General features: G+C 39.3%; 2 protein-coding genes across 2 annotated transcripts, besides 36 other annotated features; both read left to right on the top strand.

Moving 5' to 3' along the window:
* Positions 1-518: part of a mobile genetic element that runs on past the window's edge.
* Positions 519-546: a tandem repeat.
* Positions 547-2137: a mobile genetic element.
* Positions 1446-1502: a tandem repeat.
* Positions 2132-2136: a direct repeat.
* Positions 2137-2304: a long terminal repeat.
* Positions 2137-2952: a mobile genetic element.
* Positions 2137-9274: a mobile genetic element.
* Positions 2258-2308: a tandem repeat.
* Positions 2328-2368: a tandem repeat.
* Positions 2953-4406: a mobile genetic element.
* Positions 4407-6273: a mobile genetic element.
* Positions 5092-5234: a mobile genetic element.
* Positions 5320-5465: a mobile genetic element.
* Positions 5320-5477: a mobile genetic element.
* Positions 5320-5480: a mobile genetic element.
* Positions 5320-5585: a mobile genetic element.
* Positions 5323-5438: a mobile genetic element.
* Positions 5323-5474: a mobile genetic element.
* Positions 5332-5465: a mobile genetic element.
* Positions 6271-9274: a mobile genetic element.
* Positions 9107-9274: a long terminal repeat.
* Positions 9275-9279: a direct repeat.
* Positions 9275-9347: a mobile genetic element.
* Positions 9320-9384: a tandem repeat.
* Positions 9323-9661: a mobile genetic element.
* Positions 9406-9659: a mobile genetic element.
* Positions 9415-9647: a mobile genetic element.
* Positions 9418-9659: a mobile genetic element.
* Positions 9475-9659: a mobile genetic element.
* Positions 9662-9982: 321 nt separating the features above from the next.
* Positions 9983-10580: a dispersed repeat.
* Positions 9984-9992: an inverted repeat.
* Positions 9984-10580: a mobile genetic element.
* Positions 10529-10567: a tandem repeat.
* Positions 10572-10580: an inverted repeat.
* Positions 10581-10728: 148 nt separating this feature from the next.
* Positions 10729-10760: a tandem repeat.
* A 2797-nt stretch (positions 10761-13557) lies between these two features.
* EKO05_0002712 (uncharacterized protein) lies at positions 13558-15096 on the top strand (the record flags this gene model as incomplete). Its single annotated transcript, XM_038945119.1, has 1 exon — positions 13558-15096. One exon carries the CDS (start codon positions 13558-13560, stop codon positions 15094-15096), a length of 1539 nt encoding a protein of 512 aa, XP_038801302.1.
* Positions 15097-16108: 1012 nt separating this feature from the next.
* Positions 16109-16715, top strand: EKO05_0002711 (uncharacterized protein; the record flags this gene model as incomplete). Its single annotated transcript, XM_038937960.1, has 2 exons — positions 16109-16167; positions 16280-16715. 2 exons carry the CDS (start codon positions 16109-16111, stop codon positions 16713-16715), a joined length of 495 nt encoding a protein of 164 aa, XP_038801301.1.
* Between the last annotated feature and the right edge of the window lie 119 nt (positions 16716-16834).

Genomic DNA, 16834 nt, shown 5'->3' with positions numbered 1-16834 from the left:
CTAAAATGATACTAGAAAACTATAAAGTAACTGCTTAGACTGCGTAATAAGACGTTAAGGTTAAAGTCTAAAAAAGAGGGGGACTAAAAAGGCTAAATACCTTTACTTAATTATAATTTTTCCCTATAGGGGTTTTTTAATTAATAAGTATTTAATAGTTTACGCTAAGGGAAAATAAAACCCTACCTTACCCTAAGAAATACAGACTAGCTAAAGCAGACATCTTTTAGCCTATTATAGCTATTTCTAATATAAGAAGATAAAGAAAGTTATATACTACGTTATACAGTTATAATTATAAGCAAATATAGAAGAATTAGTATAGAAGAACACCTTTCTAGTATTATTTAGACTATCTAAGAGTGTAATGCACCTAATTGCTATATTAGCCTAAAACTGTCTACTAACTACAAACTTAGGTATTATTAATCTAAACCTTCTATTATAGGGAACATCTATTAACTATAACCTCTACTATAGGTATAAGTAGCAGCCTTACAACTACTATAAGGCTTCTTAGCAGCAGCAGCAGCAGCAGCAGCAGCATTAGCGGCAGCCTGCTCAGCAGCCTCTTACTCCTCCTACTCCTCTTAGAGTTAACTAAGTGTCTTTCTAGTGCCTGCAATCTAGTACTTTAACCAAAAGAAGTTAGACATTGTTAAAATAGGTTAAAATATGCTATAATACCTTCTTATAGGGGGTAATAGGCGTATCTAGATTAGACTTACTACTGCTCTCCTCTAACATCTTCTTTTACTTTATCTTAGCCTTAACAGCGCTAGCCTTAGATTAATCTTACTTCTTAATGTAGATGCTAGACAAGGTTAACTTATATACGTAAGTGTTACTATTATAGAGTGTAAGTAGCTCTTCCTGCAGTAAATAGTTCCTATAAAGGTTAGATTATGCTATAATAAGCTAGAATATGTTAGAACGTACTCTTAAATTATACCTAGCAACAAGCTAGCCTAGTTAGTAATAGACTTACCTATTACAGTCTTCTTGTTAATAGACATAGGTGTCGTAGTAGCAGGTGTTGCAGGGGTAGTTTTAACTCTAGCAGCATTAACAATAGCAGCATAAGCAGCAGTAACTAGGCAGCAACTAGAGTAAAGGCGCGCTATGTTGCTAGAAAGCTTTAAATAGCTGTTAGCGTACTTATTAGGGCCCTAAACGTATTAAAAGATGCTAAAACAAGCTAAAAGGAGACAAAACACGTACTAATAGGCAATTCTTATTGCTATTATAACACTTTCTACAGCAGTAGGCCTAGGCTTCCCTATAGCGCAGGCTACCCTATAAAGCTAGGTTAGCAGAGAAATAATAGTCCCTATAGACATTACTATTAGTAATGTAGTAGAGACAGAGCATACAGCACTGATTAGCAGTCCTACTGTTCTTAGTAATGTTAATCTTACAGTAAGCAGGTATAGACATAATGGCTATAGTAAACAGTAGTTAGTAACAGTGAGTAACAGTTAGTAGTAGGTGGTAGCAGTTAGGAATAGTCTAAAAAGGTTACTAAGGTAGCTTATGCGGTACTATCTGCTAAAACGTGTTAGAACGTGCTAGAAAGACCTAGAAAATCCCTTAGCTATCCTTCCTAAAGTGCTAGACAGAATAGGTTAGTACTTACTAAAATAAAGTAGAATATAGCAGTAACTAATAAAACTAGGGGTATAGATAGCTTATATGCTGCTAGCTACCTAGTTAGAGCTTTAGCCTGCGCAGGCGGCTGCCTAGACCCTAGAGGTAAAGTAAGAGGTAAGAGAGGATTTCTGTTTAACTTTTACTAGGTAAAGGCAGAATTAGTATTAAGCCCTATCTAGCCTTATAAGGCGTCTAAAATGCCTAAACCTAGTTAGAATTAGCTATAACAGGACAGACAGAGTAAACACGTCTAAAGCTAGGCTAAAATAATACAGTATTGCTAATTATACTATTATTTAAGCTAAACAATCTAGAGAAGGGAGGCATTGTTAGGCGCTAGGCCTAGAGGTACCTCTGCTAGTCTTAGCAAGCTACTATAGGGCTAGCTAGCCTAGACTATATAAAGGTGTTAGAGGTTATTACTAATACTCTAGTAATTAGTCTTGTTACTACATACTACGTACCTTAATACACCTACTATCCTCTTGTTAAATGAAAGGTATTAGAGAAATAGGTTAGGCGATATACCTGCTAAGAAACTGTATAGAGGCCCCTACTAGAACCTAGATAAGACAAAAATCACCCTTACATAGAACAAGAACAGAACATTAATACATTATTATTAACTTATTACTATTACTATCTAATCTAACAATTAAGAGTCTTACTGCTGCTATAATAAGCGCCAACAACAAGCAAAATAGCAACTAGCTAAAGCTAGAGGGACGCGACGGTTATTCTTACTAACTTAAGCAACTAGGTCTCCTAGTACTGCTAACTTAAGATTAAGTGCTAGTTGCAAGATATATAGCTGCTAGCAGACCCTAAAGAGGTGCAACTCTAACGCATATAACCAGAGGCGCTACTACCTCTAGAAATTACGTAATATAAACTAGTAATAAGTATAAGCAACACCTTAACTACGTTATTATAGACTATCTAAGTAGGTTAAAGCAGAACGCATAGAATAACACACAAAGTAATAGACACGTTAATAACTACGCTGCAAACACCTACAATCCTAATACAGGTATTAGACCTCTTAGAAAAAGGACAAGAGGTATATAAAGAAGATTGCAAAGACTATAAGCTTTACCTTAAGTTATATAAGATACTTAAGAAAGACTATTAAAATAAGAAAAACAAAATATTAAGAACAGTTAAGCACATTCTTATAACAGTAACACTATATCTGCAGCTAAGCTGCTGTGCAGAAAACAGAACGCTGCGCGAATAGATAACTGCCCTCTAAGACACTGTTAGAGTAGACGTAGATAAAGAACAGGCGTAAGTATAAGAAAGATACTACACTGCACTTAGACTAATATAAATAACTGCAAATTAGAAGACATAGCTAAGTAAATACAATTAGGCAGCAACTTAAGCTAAGACCCTTAAGGTAGCTAAGGTTATATAAACATAAGCTGTTGTTAATAATTTTCTAGGCTCTGTATCTAAGATAGCATTAACCTAGACTGCAGTATTCTAAGGGCCAGGATACAATAAGAAAGCTATAAATAGGAAAAGGATAATAAAACTCTTCTATAATTATATAAGCCTTTAATATCTACTAAGAGGGAAGCCTAAGAGTGCCTTTGTAGTAGGAGAGGCATTATACGCGGTAAGCAGTAAATCCAACTTAAACCTACAAAGGGACGCCTTTAGTAGAGAACTAAGAACGCTATCTAACAACAATTATTAAGGCTAGGGAAACCCTAGGCAAAGCAAAAGAAAGATAGATAGCTAAAGTGCTAGAACTAAGTAGTTCCTAGAGAGGAATACAGCAAGAGCTAAAGACATATGTTCTACCTGTAAACAGTGTTACAATATATCTAACTGCTACTTCGTAAATATAGCTAAGGCACCTAAGTAGTTTAAGCTAAATAGAGGTGTTATAAAACTAGTACAGTATAAGCTTAAACATAACAGTAACTTACAAAAGAGAATCCAGGCAGTGTCTTAAGGGACTAAGTAACTGCAAATAATAACAGCGTCTTAATTAATTACTCTACACATTAAGACGTCTTAAACACTAGATAAGATTATTAAGTAACTAGATAGCTGAAAAATTACTTAGGTTAATAAAGGTAGTATAAAAGCAGTATGTAGCGTAAGCAATTGAGGATATCTATTAAAGAAGGTATTTCTTCTAGATTCTGGCTTAACTACGCATATCTACAATAACCTCTTAAGACTTAGAGACGTACGCTAGCTAGCAATAGGAGATTATATCTAGACTAGGAACTCTAAGGTCTAGATATAAGGATATAGTACTGTTAATATATTAGCAGAGGGATCTTAAGGTAAATAAGTACTACGCTTAGACAATGTTGTATAGTGCCTAGATTTCCTCTATAACCTGGTATTATTTAGCTTACTCTAAAGACAAGGAATATGGTAGGATAACTAAGAAGATCTAATAACGCTATATTAAAGAAACAGCAATATCATAGCTATCCTAACAGAGAGCTTTAGACAGTAGGTTATTAAACAACTAAACATAGCTATAGTAGCACTCTATATGCGTATAAATTGCAATAGAAGATTACTATAGAGAGTAACAGCTATAATGTAGTATAAGAGGCTTAGATATCTAGGACTATCTGTAATTAAGCACCTTGTGTATTAATCTAAGGGGGTAAAGATTAAAGGTATTACAATAGTGTAATGTGACACATATAGACAATTAAAATTAAAGCATTAAATACAAAGAACCCTATAATTAAATAACAAAGGCCTAGGTAAATAAATAGCTATAACGTACTCCACAAGCAAGCCGCTCACCTAAGCGAACCGCTCACTTTTGCCAAGACCACACCAAACTTCATACTACCTACAATGCCGCAACGCAACAACGTAAAAAAGCCCTTAAATGAAGCAGATATACAGCTTGCCCTACAGGCTATTTAATAAGACGCAACACTCTCTTAGCAACGCGCTGCAGCAATCTACAACGTGCCTTAAAGAACACTTAGTAATTGACTTGCTGGAGCCTCTTCACGACGCGATTGCAAGCCTAAATTAATGAAGCTAACAAGCACTGAAGAGGAGGTGATTGTCCAGCATGTATTGAAGCTAGACGAGCGAGGATACTCGCCCTGGCTTGCTGATGTAGAGGATATGGCCAATTCTCTGCTTGCAGAGCGCCACCAGACCCGTGTTAGCAAGAACTGGGCTGCCAACTTTGTTAAACGTCGGCTAGAGCTCAAAATCAAGTTTAATCGCAAGTACGACTACAATAGAGCCCTGTGTAAGGATCCTAAGGTGATTAGAGACTGGTTCTAGTTAGTAGAGAATACCAAAGCCAAGTATAGTATCCTAGATAAAGACACCTACAACTTTAACGAGTCTGGCTTTATAATAGGTGTTATATCTACAGGAGCTGTTGTCACAGGCTCTAAGCGTTAAGGGAGACTAAAGGCAGTGCAGCAGGGCGACTGAGAGTGGACCAGCATTATCCAAGGCATCTGCGCGAAGGGCTGGTCTATCCCACCCTTCATTATCCTCTCTAGCAAGCACCACCTCTCAGCCTGGTACAAGGAGCCCAGTATACCTAACAACTGGGTCATTAGTGTCTCTAACAACAGCTAGACTAACAACAAGCTTAGAGTTAAGTAGTTAAAGCACTTTAATAAGCACACAAAGGCGCGCACTATTAGCAGCTATTAGCTGCTTATTCTGGACGGCCACAAGAGCCACAACTCAGTCGAATTCCACCAGTACTGTAAGGAGCACAAGATCGTCACTCTGTGTATGCCTCCACACTCGTTGCACCTGCTGCAGCCACTTAACGTAGGCTGTTTTGCCCCAATGAAGAAAGCCTATAGCCGCCAAGCTGAGCAGCTGATGCGCAGCAAGATCACGCGTATCACCAAACTTGAGTTCTTGCCGTGCTTTAAAGCGGCTTTTAACGCCTCAATTACTGAGAGCAACATCTAGGGAGGATTTAGAGGTGCTGGCCTAGTCCCACTTGACCTAGAAGCTGTGATCTTAAAGCTTGAAGTGCGGTTGTGTACCCTACCACTACCCCTTGTAGATAAGAGTACCTGGGAGTCTAAAACACCAAGCAACACCCTAGAGTTTGGGTCTCAATCAAAGCTGATTCGAGAGAGGATTGAGAGACACGCGAATAGCTCACCAACTTTAATAGTTAACGCTCTTAATTAGCTCACTAAAGGCGCAGAGCTGATGGCGCATTTACTAGTTTTAGTGCGTAACCAGGTCGCTAACCTTTAGATAGCTAACGAGGCTGCTACACAACGTAAATTACACAAAAGAAAGCAATTGCAGCAAGAAGGGACTTTAACCTTTGTAGAGGGAGTGCGGCTGACTACTCTTAAGGAGTTTGAGGCCTGTAGTGATGGGAAGAAGGCAAAGAAGAGGTTGCGTGTTAATAGGAGCACTTAGTCTTTAAGGCGCTGTAGCATATGTAGCAAGACAGGACACAACGCACGAACATGTAGTAAAGATGCGCAGAGTACTGTAGATTAGTGCAATATACTATGTAGTATAATATATTATTATTGTGTGCTGTAATGTTGCAAAGTAGTTGTAGTGTTAGTGTGGTCTTGGCAAAAGTGAGCGGTTCGCTTGGGTGAGCGGCTCGCTTGTGGAGTACGTTAGACTTCTATAAATATAAAGCAGGAAGCTTTAATAAGGAAAAGAGTTAAATACTTATTACCTACTAACACTCTTGGTACGTATAGGACTTCTACTTTAAGGATAACAGGCCTGTAAGATCTATTATCTGTCTACTTAGGATCTTTGTCTAGTTCTTAAAGAAACTGTTTAATATTACAGTTAAGGTAATTAAGATAGACAACAAAATTGTTATAGTTAAATAAGAGGTTAAGAGATAGTGCACGTCCCTCTTAATAAGACTAAAGCCTTCTGCTCTAGACACATAAGCTTAAAATAGAGGAGCTAAACGCTTAGGGGGTGTAATAAAAGAGAAGGTACGTATAATTTAACTAGACGCAAATCTACTATAGGAACTCTAGCTGGAAATTACTAGAGCGGCAGTATACCTATATAATTAGACGCTAAATTATCTAAATAAGTAGAGATTACTGTATAAAATATTCTTTACATACACAGCTGCTATAAATAGCATAGTTACTAGACCTTAAAAACTAAACTAGGCTTACTTAAGAGTATATAGATGCAAAGCATTTGCTATAACTAATAACACTTATTAAAGAAAATTAAGGCTATAAAGACTAGACCTAAAGGTATAGATTAGATACTTAGTAGGATACCAGTCTACTAACATATACCAAATCTAGGTCCTATTAATAGCTAAAGTAATTAGTACCTATAATGTGGTGTTTAATAAAGAAACAATATTTAACAGTAAAATAGAGGATATTATAGATAACCTTATGCACAATATATTAGAGGAAATTGTAACTTAGATTAGTATAGTTAAACTCCTGGCTATATAGAGCTATATATCTAAAACTAAAACGTTCTATAAGGATAAGACAATACAGGAGAACACTCTGCGTGCTAAACAACCCTAATATCACTAAGACAGGAAGATTGTAGAGGCATACCTAACGCCTCTACTAACTCCTCTACTAGCAGCATTCCTAACTAAATAGATAAGCTACAATAAGACAACAGACTAACTTAAACAAGACTAAGGAACGTCTGTAATAACGCTGTAGGCAGCTGTATTTATAGCAGGTAGTAAGATAGGACACCTTAGTTAATATAAAGGAAAACCTTTTAATAAAGCTTAATTAAAGAGGATTATAGCGAAGGGAATTAAGCTGCATTAGAATAAACTCCTACTATTACCTACAGCATACTTAAAGCTAGAGAAGCACCCTCTCTACAAGATGTTTAAACAAGCAGAAAACAAATACCTGTAAAGCTATAAACAAATAGAGTTATAGACTAAAGTTCTAGTAGCTCTAGTTTAGAAGCCTAGATAATAAATACTTAACTGTATGTAGGTCTATACATATAAGTTTAATAAATACTACTGCCTTAATAAGTATAAAGTAAGGCTTGTAGTTAGAGGAGACTAATAATGTAATATTACGTTATAAGACACGTATACAGTAACACTTACAGGCTAATTACTTAGAATACTAATAGCAATTACTGCAAAATATAATCTTAAACTAAAATAATAGGACGTTATAAATGCGTTTATCTATATAGCTATTAACTACAAAATATACATAAGGATGCTAAGAGGATACTAGAAGATAGGCACCTTACTAAAGGTACAGAAAGCCTTATACAGACTCTGCATCTCCCCTCTACTATAGCAGAAGGAATTTACAGCAATATTAGCTAGAATTAGATTTAAATAAGTACTATAAGAGCTATACTGTATAATTAAGGATAGAATAATTAACTTCTTCTATATAGATAATATTATAATTACGTACTACCTAAAGCATAAATAAGAGGCAGACAATGCTATTAAACAGATACAGGAGCAATACCTATGCACTAGAGGAGACAACCTTTAATAGTTCCTTAGTGTAGAAGTCTAACGCAATAGACAGTAATAGATAATTTAATTGTTACAAGCCGCATACATTAATAAGATTAGTTAATTAGTAACTAGACAGGACGTAAAGCATAATACGCTAATATCTAGAATTAAACTTAAGCCTAGGAACAGTCTAGCTAAACTGCTAGAGATTAATTAATATTAGCAAAAGATTAGATCCCTGTTGTTTGTAGTAGTAACTACTTAACCTAATATAGCGTTTGCTACGTCGCAACTTGTACGCTTTCTAGTTAACCTAAGTAATAAACACTAAGACGCTGCTAAATAAGTGCTCCTGTACCTACAGAAGATAAGGAATCTGTTACTTAACTTTAGACAGGGCAAAGGACTTAAAGCTACAAGCAACGCATTATTTACTAACAACACTGTAGACTAGAGGAGTTCCTAAGGATACGCTATTAAGCTATTTAGAGGACTTATTGCCTAGAGAGCAAATAAACAAGATACTGTTACAACGTTAACCACTAAGGCTAAGCTCCTAGCACTGTCTTAAGTAGCTAAGGAAGTAATATTTACCTCTTAACTATTAAAAGAGCTTTAGGTAACCCTAAGCAATCCTATAATTATAATTAAATATAATAATATATAGATAATACGTCTAGTTACTATAGACATTGCTAAGATATAAACTAAACTTTAGCATGTTAATATATACAACTACTAGTTATAATAAGAAGTTAACTGTAAAATAATTAAAGTAGAATACATCCTATCTATAAATATAATTATAGATAGATTTATAAAGTTGTTGCTAATTAGCAAATAGGCTAGCTTTCTTAATTAGTTAGGACTTATTAAGGGCTAGAAGGGTATATTAAGAGATATCCTGCTTAAGAAGATGTAAGAGTAACTAGAGGACCTTACGTTAAAGAGTTAATTAACTAGTTTGCGCAGCTTGCAATAGGATTCTAAGCTAAGGGGGTGTGTTAAATAAAAGGTATTAGAGAAATAGGTTAGGTAATATACCTGCCAAGAAACCGTATAGGGGCCCCTACCAGAACCTAGATAAGACGAAAATCACCCTTACATAGAACAAGAACAGAACATTAATACATCATCATCAACTCATTACTATTACCATCCAATCTGACACCTCTTTAACCCTATCCTCCCATATAATCGCTTTGTACACTCTTTATAATAATACTAATACTATAATAGAGGAAGATATTAATAATAATATAGACTATAGTAGTAATAATGAGTTTTTTAAAGATAATTACACTATTTTAAATAAAGAAGAACTAGACCTATATTTAGAAGAAGATGTTAATAGTAAAAATATTAGTATTTTAGACTATTATAAAGCTAATAGAGATAAGTTTCCTATATTATATAACATAGCTAAAGACTATTTAGCTATAGCTTCTAGCTCTAGCCCTAGTAAATCTACAATTAGTAGAGTAAGTAATATAATAACTAAACAAAGAAATAGACTATTACCTACTACTATTAAACAGTTGATAACTTTAAAATCTTAGAATATTATAGATAAAGAAGAGCTAGAGATAAATAATAATAAATCAGATTTTTCTTCTATAAGTGTTAATAATATAGAAGAAGAAATTAGATATAATAATATAGAGGAAGATACCTTTCTAGAGTATAGTACAAGTTCTTCTATAGAGTAAATATAATAGAAAGCTTTACTTTTTTATATATAACTTTGTAACTAGAGACTGTATATAGTAAAGCTATAATAGTTATTAAATATCCTTAGTTTTTCTTTAGTGTATAAGTGTTTTTTCTAGATATCTAATTTACTAACTTTATACTTATCACATCTGCTTCTATATAGTACTTAAGTAAGAGAATTATTTAGATAAAAAAGAGTTTAGATTATATTATATTTTTCTATAGCTTTAACAAAGAACTAAACCTTACCTATAATATAATAGAAGATTAAAATATATAATTTTAATTAAGTAAAGTTTAAATAGATAGTTAGTTAAAAGTTTATTAGTTTAAAGTAATATATTTTACTTTAGATATACTATACTAATCCTATTTCCTTCTTTTAATATCCCTAATAGTAGTTAAAATAAAGTTCTTACTTATAAAGCTAAGAACTAGTATTAAGCTTTCTATTAATATATTTGTTTGTTAGTATTCTATCTATTAAAAAGCTAAAACTAAATATCTATAGCTTTATTAAAGCTTTAATCTAATTTATATATAAAATTCTATAAAGCTTATACTTTCTTATATTTCTACTATAAAAGTATAGGCCTACTAGTTATAATATTCAAGATTAAAACCTAAGCTTATAAGGAATCTATATTAAAAATTTTAAACTTAATACTATAATATTCTTTATATAAGCTAAAACTTAGTATAACTTCTAAGTATATCTATATTAAAAGTATATAAAATATTAGATATATAAAACTTACTTAAGGTAGTATTTCTAATAACATTTTTTAAATAAATTAGAGTTTTTAAGCAAACTTAAACTCTTAAACAGAAGGATTTTTAAAGCTTAATTTTGAAGCTAATATACTATAATTTTTAACCTAAATAACTGCTATAATATTACAATTTTCTATATAAAAATAAAGCTAAAAAAAAAATTAGAAATTTTAAGAATTTCTTATTTTACTAAGTAATTACTTAGTAATTACTATTTCTAAAGTGTTACTTTACTATTTATTTTTACTATTTAGTAGTTACTATATAGTAAAATAGTAATTACTTAGTAATTACTATTTTACTATTTCCCCCATCCATGCGTATACCCAACGAGCGAAGGATGCGATGACCGCACTAACACCAGAAGGATGCATGTGAAGAGCGGAACGCGACACTAAACCCTTTGATTCTTGCAACAATTGCACCCTGATCGTTTTTGGTTTGTGGCGGCAAACGTGCATAGGCTGGTGTTTCCGGAATGCGTCGTCTGTAGTCTCGGTCCCATCACGTACACAGCTTCTACACTCAGGCTTTAAATCAGAACATGGCTCATCTCAATGTCGGAGAGTAATAGAATATGTGACTACGACTGCTGTGATTTCCCAACCGAGACCTAACCTGATACGAATACCAACACGAATATGCAAAACTTGATATGAATCAACATGAAACTACATCGGACAAAAGCAATTGTCAAGTTGTCATGCTCACTGCTACGGTCTTTTGGAAGAATATTTACAAATGAAGCTCCGGCCGATATTTCCTAACTTTGACTGCTCAAGAGCCCGTTAATGTGTAATTTGAGTTTCCGCCAGCGTTGCCCCAACCCTCAGTTGAGAGAGTCTGATAGTTGTGCGTTCCCAGGTTCAGACCAAGCTTAGCCCAAGCGTCGAAGTGGCACTTGGTCGTGACGGTTCCGCTACCAGGCCTCTTGTTCTGCCTGTTGCTGATGTACTGTGTAAAGGTGGTCGTACCGACAATGGACGGCTGGTTAACTTGAGTGTGCTTCCAGATGTCGTAGACAGAGCCATCGCATGTGACGGATCCGACCTTCGTTCCCTGCGCTGAGCCGGCCCCGTTACTGGTGTACTCTTGAATATAGTACTCGACCAGTGGGTTCTGGGTCCAGCCATAAACAGAAACAAGCACGGTACCTGCAGTCGCGCTCGTGGAGCCACTGAAGTTGATTTCCCTGTTTGCGAATGTCAGTGCGAGAAATCTCATGTCAACGCGCATAGCCGCACCTGGTGGTTCCCTTTGACCATCCCTTTCCAACGACGAAGTCGCCAGCGTTGGAGAAGGAAACAGAGTAGCCACTGCTGTTTGGGCTGAAGTTCACATTGCCGCTGGTCGTGTAATTCTGGTTGTAGTCCTGGCGACGCACGAGGCTGGCGACATTGGTGAGCTCAAAGTCGGGAAGATCCTCAACTGCGTTGGCAGTCGGAGCAGCGAACGAGCCAACAACTGCCGACAGAGCAACAGCAATGTGGGAGAAAGCCACCATTTTGAGCGTGAATGTAGGTAGAGCACTGAGGGTGATCGAAGACGATTGTTTGGATTTGTTTGTTGATTGTTCTAACGGAACTAGACTACTCACTTATATGCTCCCAAAACTGTACCACCGCATAAGCTGTTAAGCACAGTTGTTTCCCCTTGAATATATTGCAGAACTGCGAATAGTTGTAGCCGTGTTTTACAAAGTACACAAGCCTGAGCAATATTAACCAAATCGGCGACTTGTACTCCACAATCAGCGGCTGAAAAGTCTGGAGCCTCTCAGTGCATATGGATGTCCTGGATGAAATGTGGGGACAGGGCCGAAGGGGCAGCGGTGCGTACCCATTAGTGCTTGTCTCAACCTCCGCGGGTGTTTCAAAACACTAGCCTTGTTCACACCACCGGCTGAATACATAATAGAGCATGGTGAAGTCAAGTTCTGACCTACAGTCTAAGCAGGCGTGGCAGGATGAATCACACTCTTCAGCACATCCTTTTTTGGTAATTATGAGCTCATAGTGACGAACCGGTAGCCTAGTGTAGTGGATGAGGTTCGAAACTCCGATCGACATCTGGAACCTCGAAAAGGCTGAGGCCGATGATTCCATTCACCGTACATGCGCCGTGGCTCTTGTCACTTGACAATGCTTGCTGCGGCTCGGCAAGAGCTTACTTGGACAACAGGGAAGCCATCACTGCTACCAAGACATCACATAAATTTCTTGTTGTCACAACCACACGGGTCCGCCTAGCGGATCTCGTCTTACTCACATCACCTTGTAGTTCATCGAATTCCAACAAAGGATACCTTGGATTGTCGAAATGTTGTGTGTGTGGTGGGGTGGGTCGTCAGGGTCACTGCGCTCTGTGTTCCTATTCCCTGTGTCGAATCCTTCATCATTGCTTACATGCAGACTTTTTGGGCAAAGGAGGTCACAAAGGTCTTGTACGATACCGATGAATATAATTCTGAGGAGATAACGATTCAGACCACAACCGTAGAGCTGACTAGATTGACCCAGCTGCAGTATCAGTTCGAGCATTAGCAGGAGACGAGAGTCACTGATGGGAGATGATGCTGAGTGGTGAAAGTTGGATCGGTGGGGCAGAATTGTGGGGCTGAGCACGCGCCATCCGTGGTAGGTGGCATTTCTTTTCCTGCAACATGTGACTACCTACAACTCCACCGCTCTTATGAGACAGTAGTGCTTTGATAGCGACTTCCTAGTATCTCAAAGTATCTGCTGAAGACTTTTCTTCTCAATGCAGACCCGTTTAGCCCTCAGTGAGCTACCAACGTTCTGATCCGCACCGAATCGACTGCACCGGTCATACTGTAATCGCTGGAGTGTACCATACCTTGATTTCACCAGCTTACGTTCGATATCTCCGCAAGGAGTTCATGAACTGGAGTCCAGGAACATCCACCCTTCCTCCCGTAAACCAGTTTTCGACAATTCCAAGTTGCGATGCATAGGGCGCTCCTCTTACCCGAGGTTGTGGCAGCGATCATAAGGTCTGGTAAGACAGAAGCTGGCTTGCTTCACAACTGCTTGCTTGTCAACAGAACCTTCTCGTTCGAGGCCTGCAGAATCCTCTGGAAAGGGTGTTATGGCATCTTCGGAGTCGGACACGTAACCCCCACCATCAGCATTCTTGCCAATATGGTTTTGCGCGAAGGCATTGGTCGCAGCCGTGCGCAATACTATGCCAACTTCATCCGCGTACTCGTGTTCCAGGAGGATCACAAGGCTGATGATGCAACATGGCATCCTCAACTTCGCAAGCTGCAATTCCCTTTGTTGGAAGACTTGAATATATGGAAAACAAGAGCAGCTGAAGAATTCAACACAGAGGAGAACATTCTTCACTACGTACACCCAGGTCTTCGGGACCTTCGTGTGGACGCGAGTGGTCCACTGTCCGACTTTTTTCTCAAAGAAATTTCTCGTCTGTGCCCACATCTTCAACAACTTGATATCGATTTTAAGAACGTCACAATCACTAAGAAGGGTCTCGCTAGCTTCCTGCGGAAGATGTCATCTTTGGAAGGTCTTCACGTAGCTGCTCTGGATGGAAGCTGGTCAGCAGAAGCACTTGCCGCCGTGTCTGTGTATGATCGACTGCAGCTGCTCCATGTTCCGTCGACCCCAGAACCCTGGTTTAATACTGTCGACACGGTGTCTAGCTCGCCTTACTTCCCAGCATTGAAGTACTTCTATTGCTTGGATACGACTGGAAAAGCTTTAGTTCGGTTGCACAGTCTCAATCCCCGGCTAGAGGCCCTCCATATATATAACGGAAACCTTCAGGGATCGGATGATGTTTTGTCCGCATGTGCACAGTTTTCACAGCTCGTGAAATTTCGTTATCAGCCAGAGAAGGATGCGCAAATCACCGGACATACGCTTTTGAAACTGGCGCAGTGCTGCCCATTGCTCACCTCGTTATCCATCGGCCAAGACCAAGCTGTGCCTCCAATTGCAACAGACATAACTGACTCTATCGTATCCCTGATAGCCGAAAACCTACTAAATTTGAAGGAGCTATATCTCATCTTCGAAACAACGCTTCCACCAGGCATTGCCACGACCTTGTCGTCTCTGAGCAAAAATTGCAACAAGCTGGAACGACTCGAGATCTCCTGCGGGTCAGATTGGCAATCAATAACCCTTCTCCCCAAGAAAGCCTTGTTCCCAAACCTATGGACAATTACCCTTCGGCCTCATCTCCACATGGAGAACTTTCTGACTAAAGCGGATTTTGATCAACTCTTTGGCTACTTTCAGACACACGCAGCGGAGTGGTTCCCGAAAGTCGAATACTTCACCATTGACGAGGCCGACAGTTGGGAGCAAGAACTCAACGACCACATGTACGCTGTCGGCTACAAACGAGAATATGGAAGTGAAGTCGCGAGCAATGACGGAAACGATGAAAGGAACCGTGATGTGGACTACGACCGTGATGCTTTCGAAGAGAAGGAAATGAAAGACTTGAAGGGGTAGCAGATCGCCTACTAAACCTGCGATCTCAAAGCTTGATCTGAGCTTAATGAGTCGCAAAGGATAGCACCTACCAAAGTGCACGTGGGCCTGGTAACTGGAACTACCGGAACGAGCCTCAAGCTGTCGATTCCAAGCTTTATCAGCATTGGCTAAGCTTGCCATCACAAAAAATGGTCACGTCCAATCGGCAACTGTTTCTGTCATTCCAGACCCACGGATAGTCTGAAGTCTTGGCTGTGGCTGGAAATGGGCGCCTTTCGTGTAGACTATTGAAAAACAAAAAAAGTAAAGTTGCAGATGGCATCATCTACATATCGTAATAATGAGGAAGAGATGGTGTTCTCAGAATGAGGATAGAGCCTCAAGTTTGGAGGATCTATGATTATGGGATGTTGAGCTGTAGGACCTCGTCACATTATCTACGACCTTTTAAGTGCAACTCGAGCCGGAGCCTTCTCCGCCGCCCCAGGTTTTCCATTCAACGACTAGCGAACTGCCACAGCACGCCACTTCAGCCCAAAATCCCCCATGATTAATTTCGCCTGCGAGACCAATTGACGCAACCACGTGAGGGGCCAGTTCATGCCGTAGTACCTGCGTATAGCATAGTCGCTAGTCGGTGCTCAGCAATCACTCCAGACTATGACATCTAGATCGATGACTACAGCTTCAAACATACGAGCGCGGCGTTCACAAACTTTCGCTTCAAGAGCATTGACGACAAATTGGGCGTAAGCACGCAAGCACGTAGCAGTACGGGGCGGCGACCTGGATGCCAAATGAAGCCTTGGACTACTGTTTTGGTTTGTTTTTCTAAAGAGTTGGCGAGCGTAGAGAAATGGGAAAGGCTGGGTAGTATCGACGACGACACGGTAGACATGGCGTTGGGAAAACATAAGTACCGGAGCATGCTCTTTCCACACCTGCTCCACCCCTTGTCCACTTGAAAACAATCGCTACTGCTACTGTCGCTTCGAATACCCAATTTTTCCCGCAAGAATCTCCAGCCATCATGCGTTTCTCCATGGTTGCTATCCCGGTCATCGCCGGCCTTGCTGCTGCGCAGAATCCGTAAGTCTCGCCCTGGTGTATATACCTCATGGCTTCCTCAAGAACGAGCCTGACCCCAACCCTCATACTCACTATCACTCCTTCTTGATACCACACAACTAACTCTCCCCAGTGTCTCGGCCGTCTCTTCCGCGCTAGCCTCCGCCGCTGCCAGCGCTGCGGCGTCCCAAATCTCCTCCGCGCAGTACGCCGCATCGAGCGTCCTCGCATCTGCAAGCTCTCGCGCCGCTTCTGCCGCTTCTGCAGCATCCAGCCACGTTGCCAGCGCCTCCAGCCACGCTGCGTCCGCCGCATCCTCTGCCGCTAGCGTTGCATCTTCAGCTCGCTCGGCTGCCAGCTCATACGTGGCGTCTCCCTCCTCGCGCGCTTCTTCTGCTGCATCCCGCGCCACCAGCGCTGTCGTTGCTCCTACCGGTACTGGCGCTACCGCTACCGCATCGCGTACTAGCTCTGGCGTTGCACAGTTCACTGGCGCTGCTGCCCCTATCGCAGTGGAGGGTCTCACTGGCGTCATTGCTGCTATGATCGGTGTTGCTGCTTTGTTGTAGACTGTTGTATTCCAGAACGCAGAGGTATGGGGGTATGATAACCCCTAATGATAAGTGAGACGGAACGTAATGAGCAATATATAAATGATAGACCAGGAATAAAAGTGTTCATGCTGTTG

The sequence above is a fragment of the Ascochyta rabiei genome, chromosome 4, assembly GCF_004011695.2.
Source record: "Ascochyta rabiei chromosome 4, complete sequence".
NCBI classification, from domain to species: Eukaryota; Fungi; Ascomycota; class Dothideomycetes; order Pleosporales; family Didymellaceae; genus Ascochyta; species Ascochyta rabiei.
The sequence above is the reverse complement of the archived record's forward strand: the minus strand, read 5'-3'. Positions and strand labels throughout refer to the sequence as shown.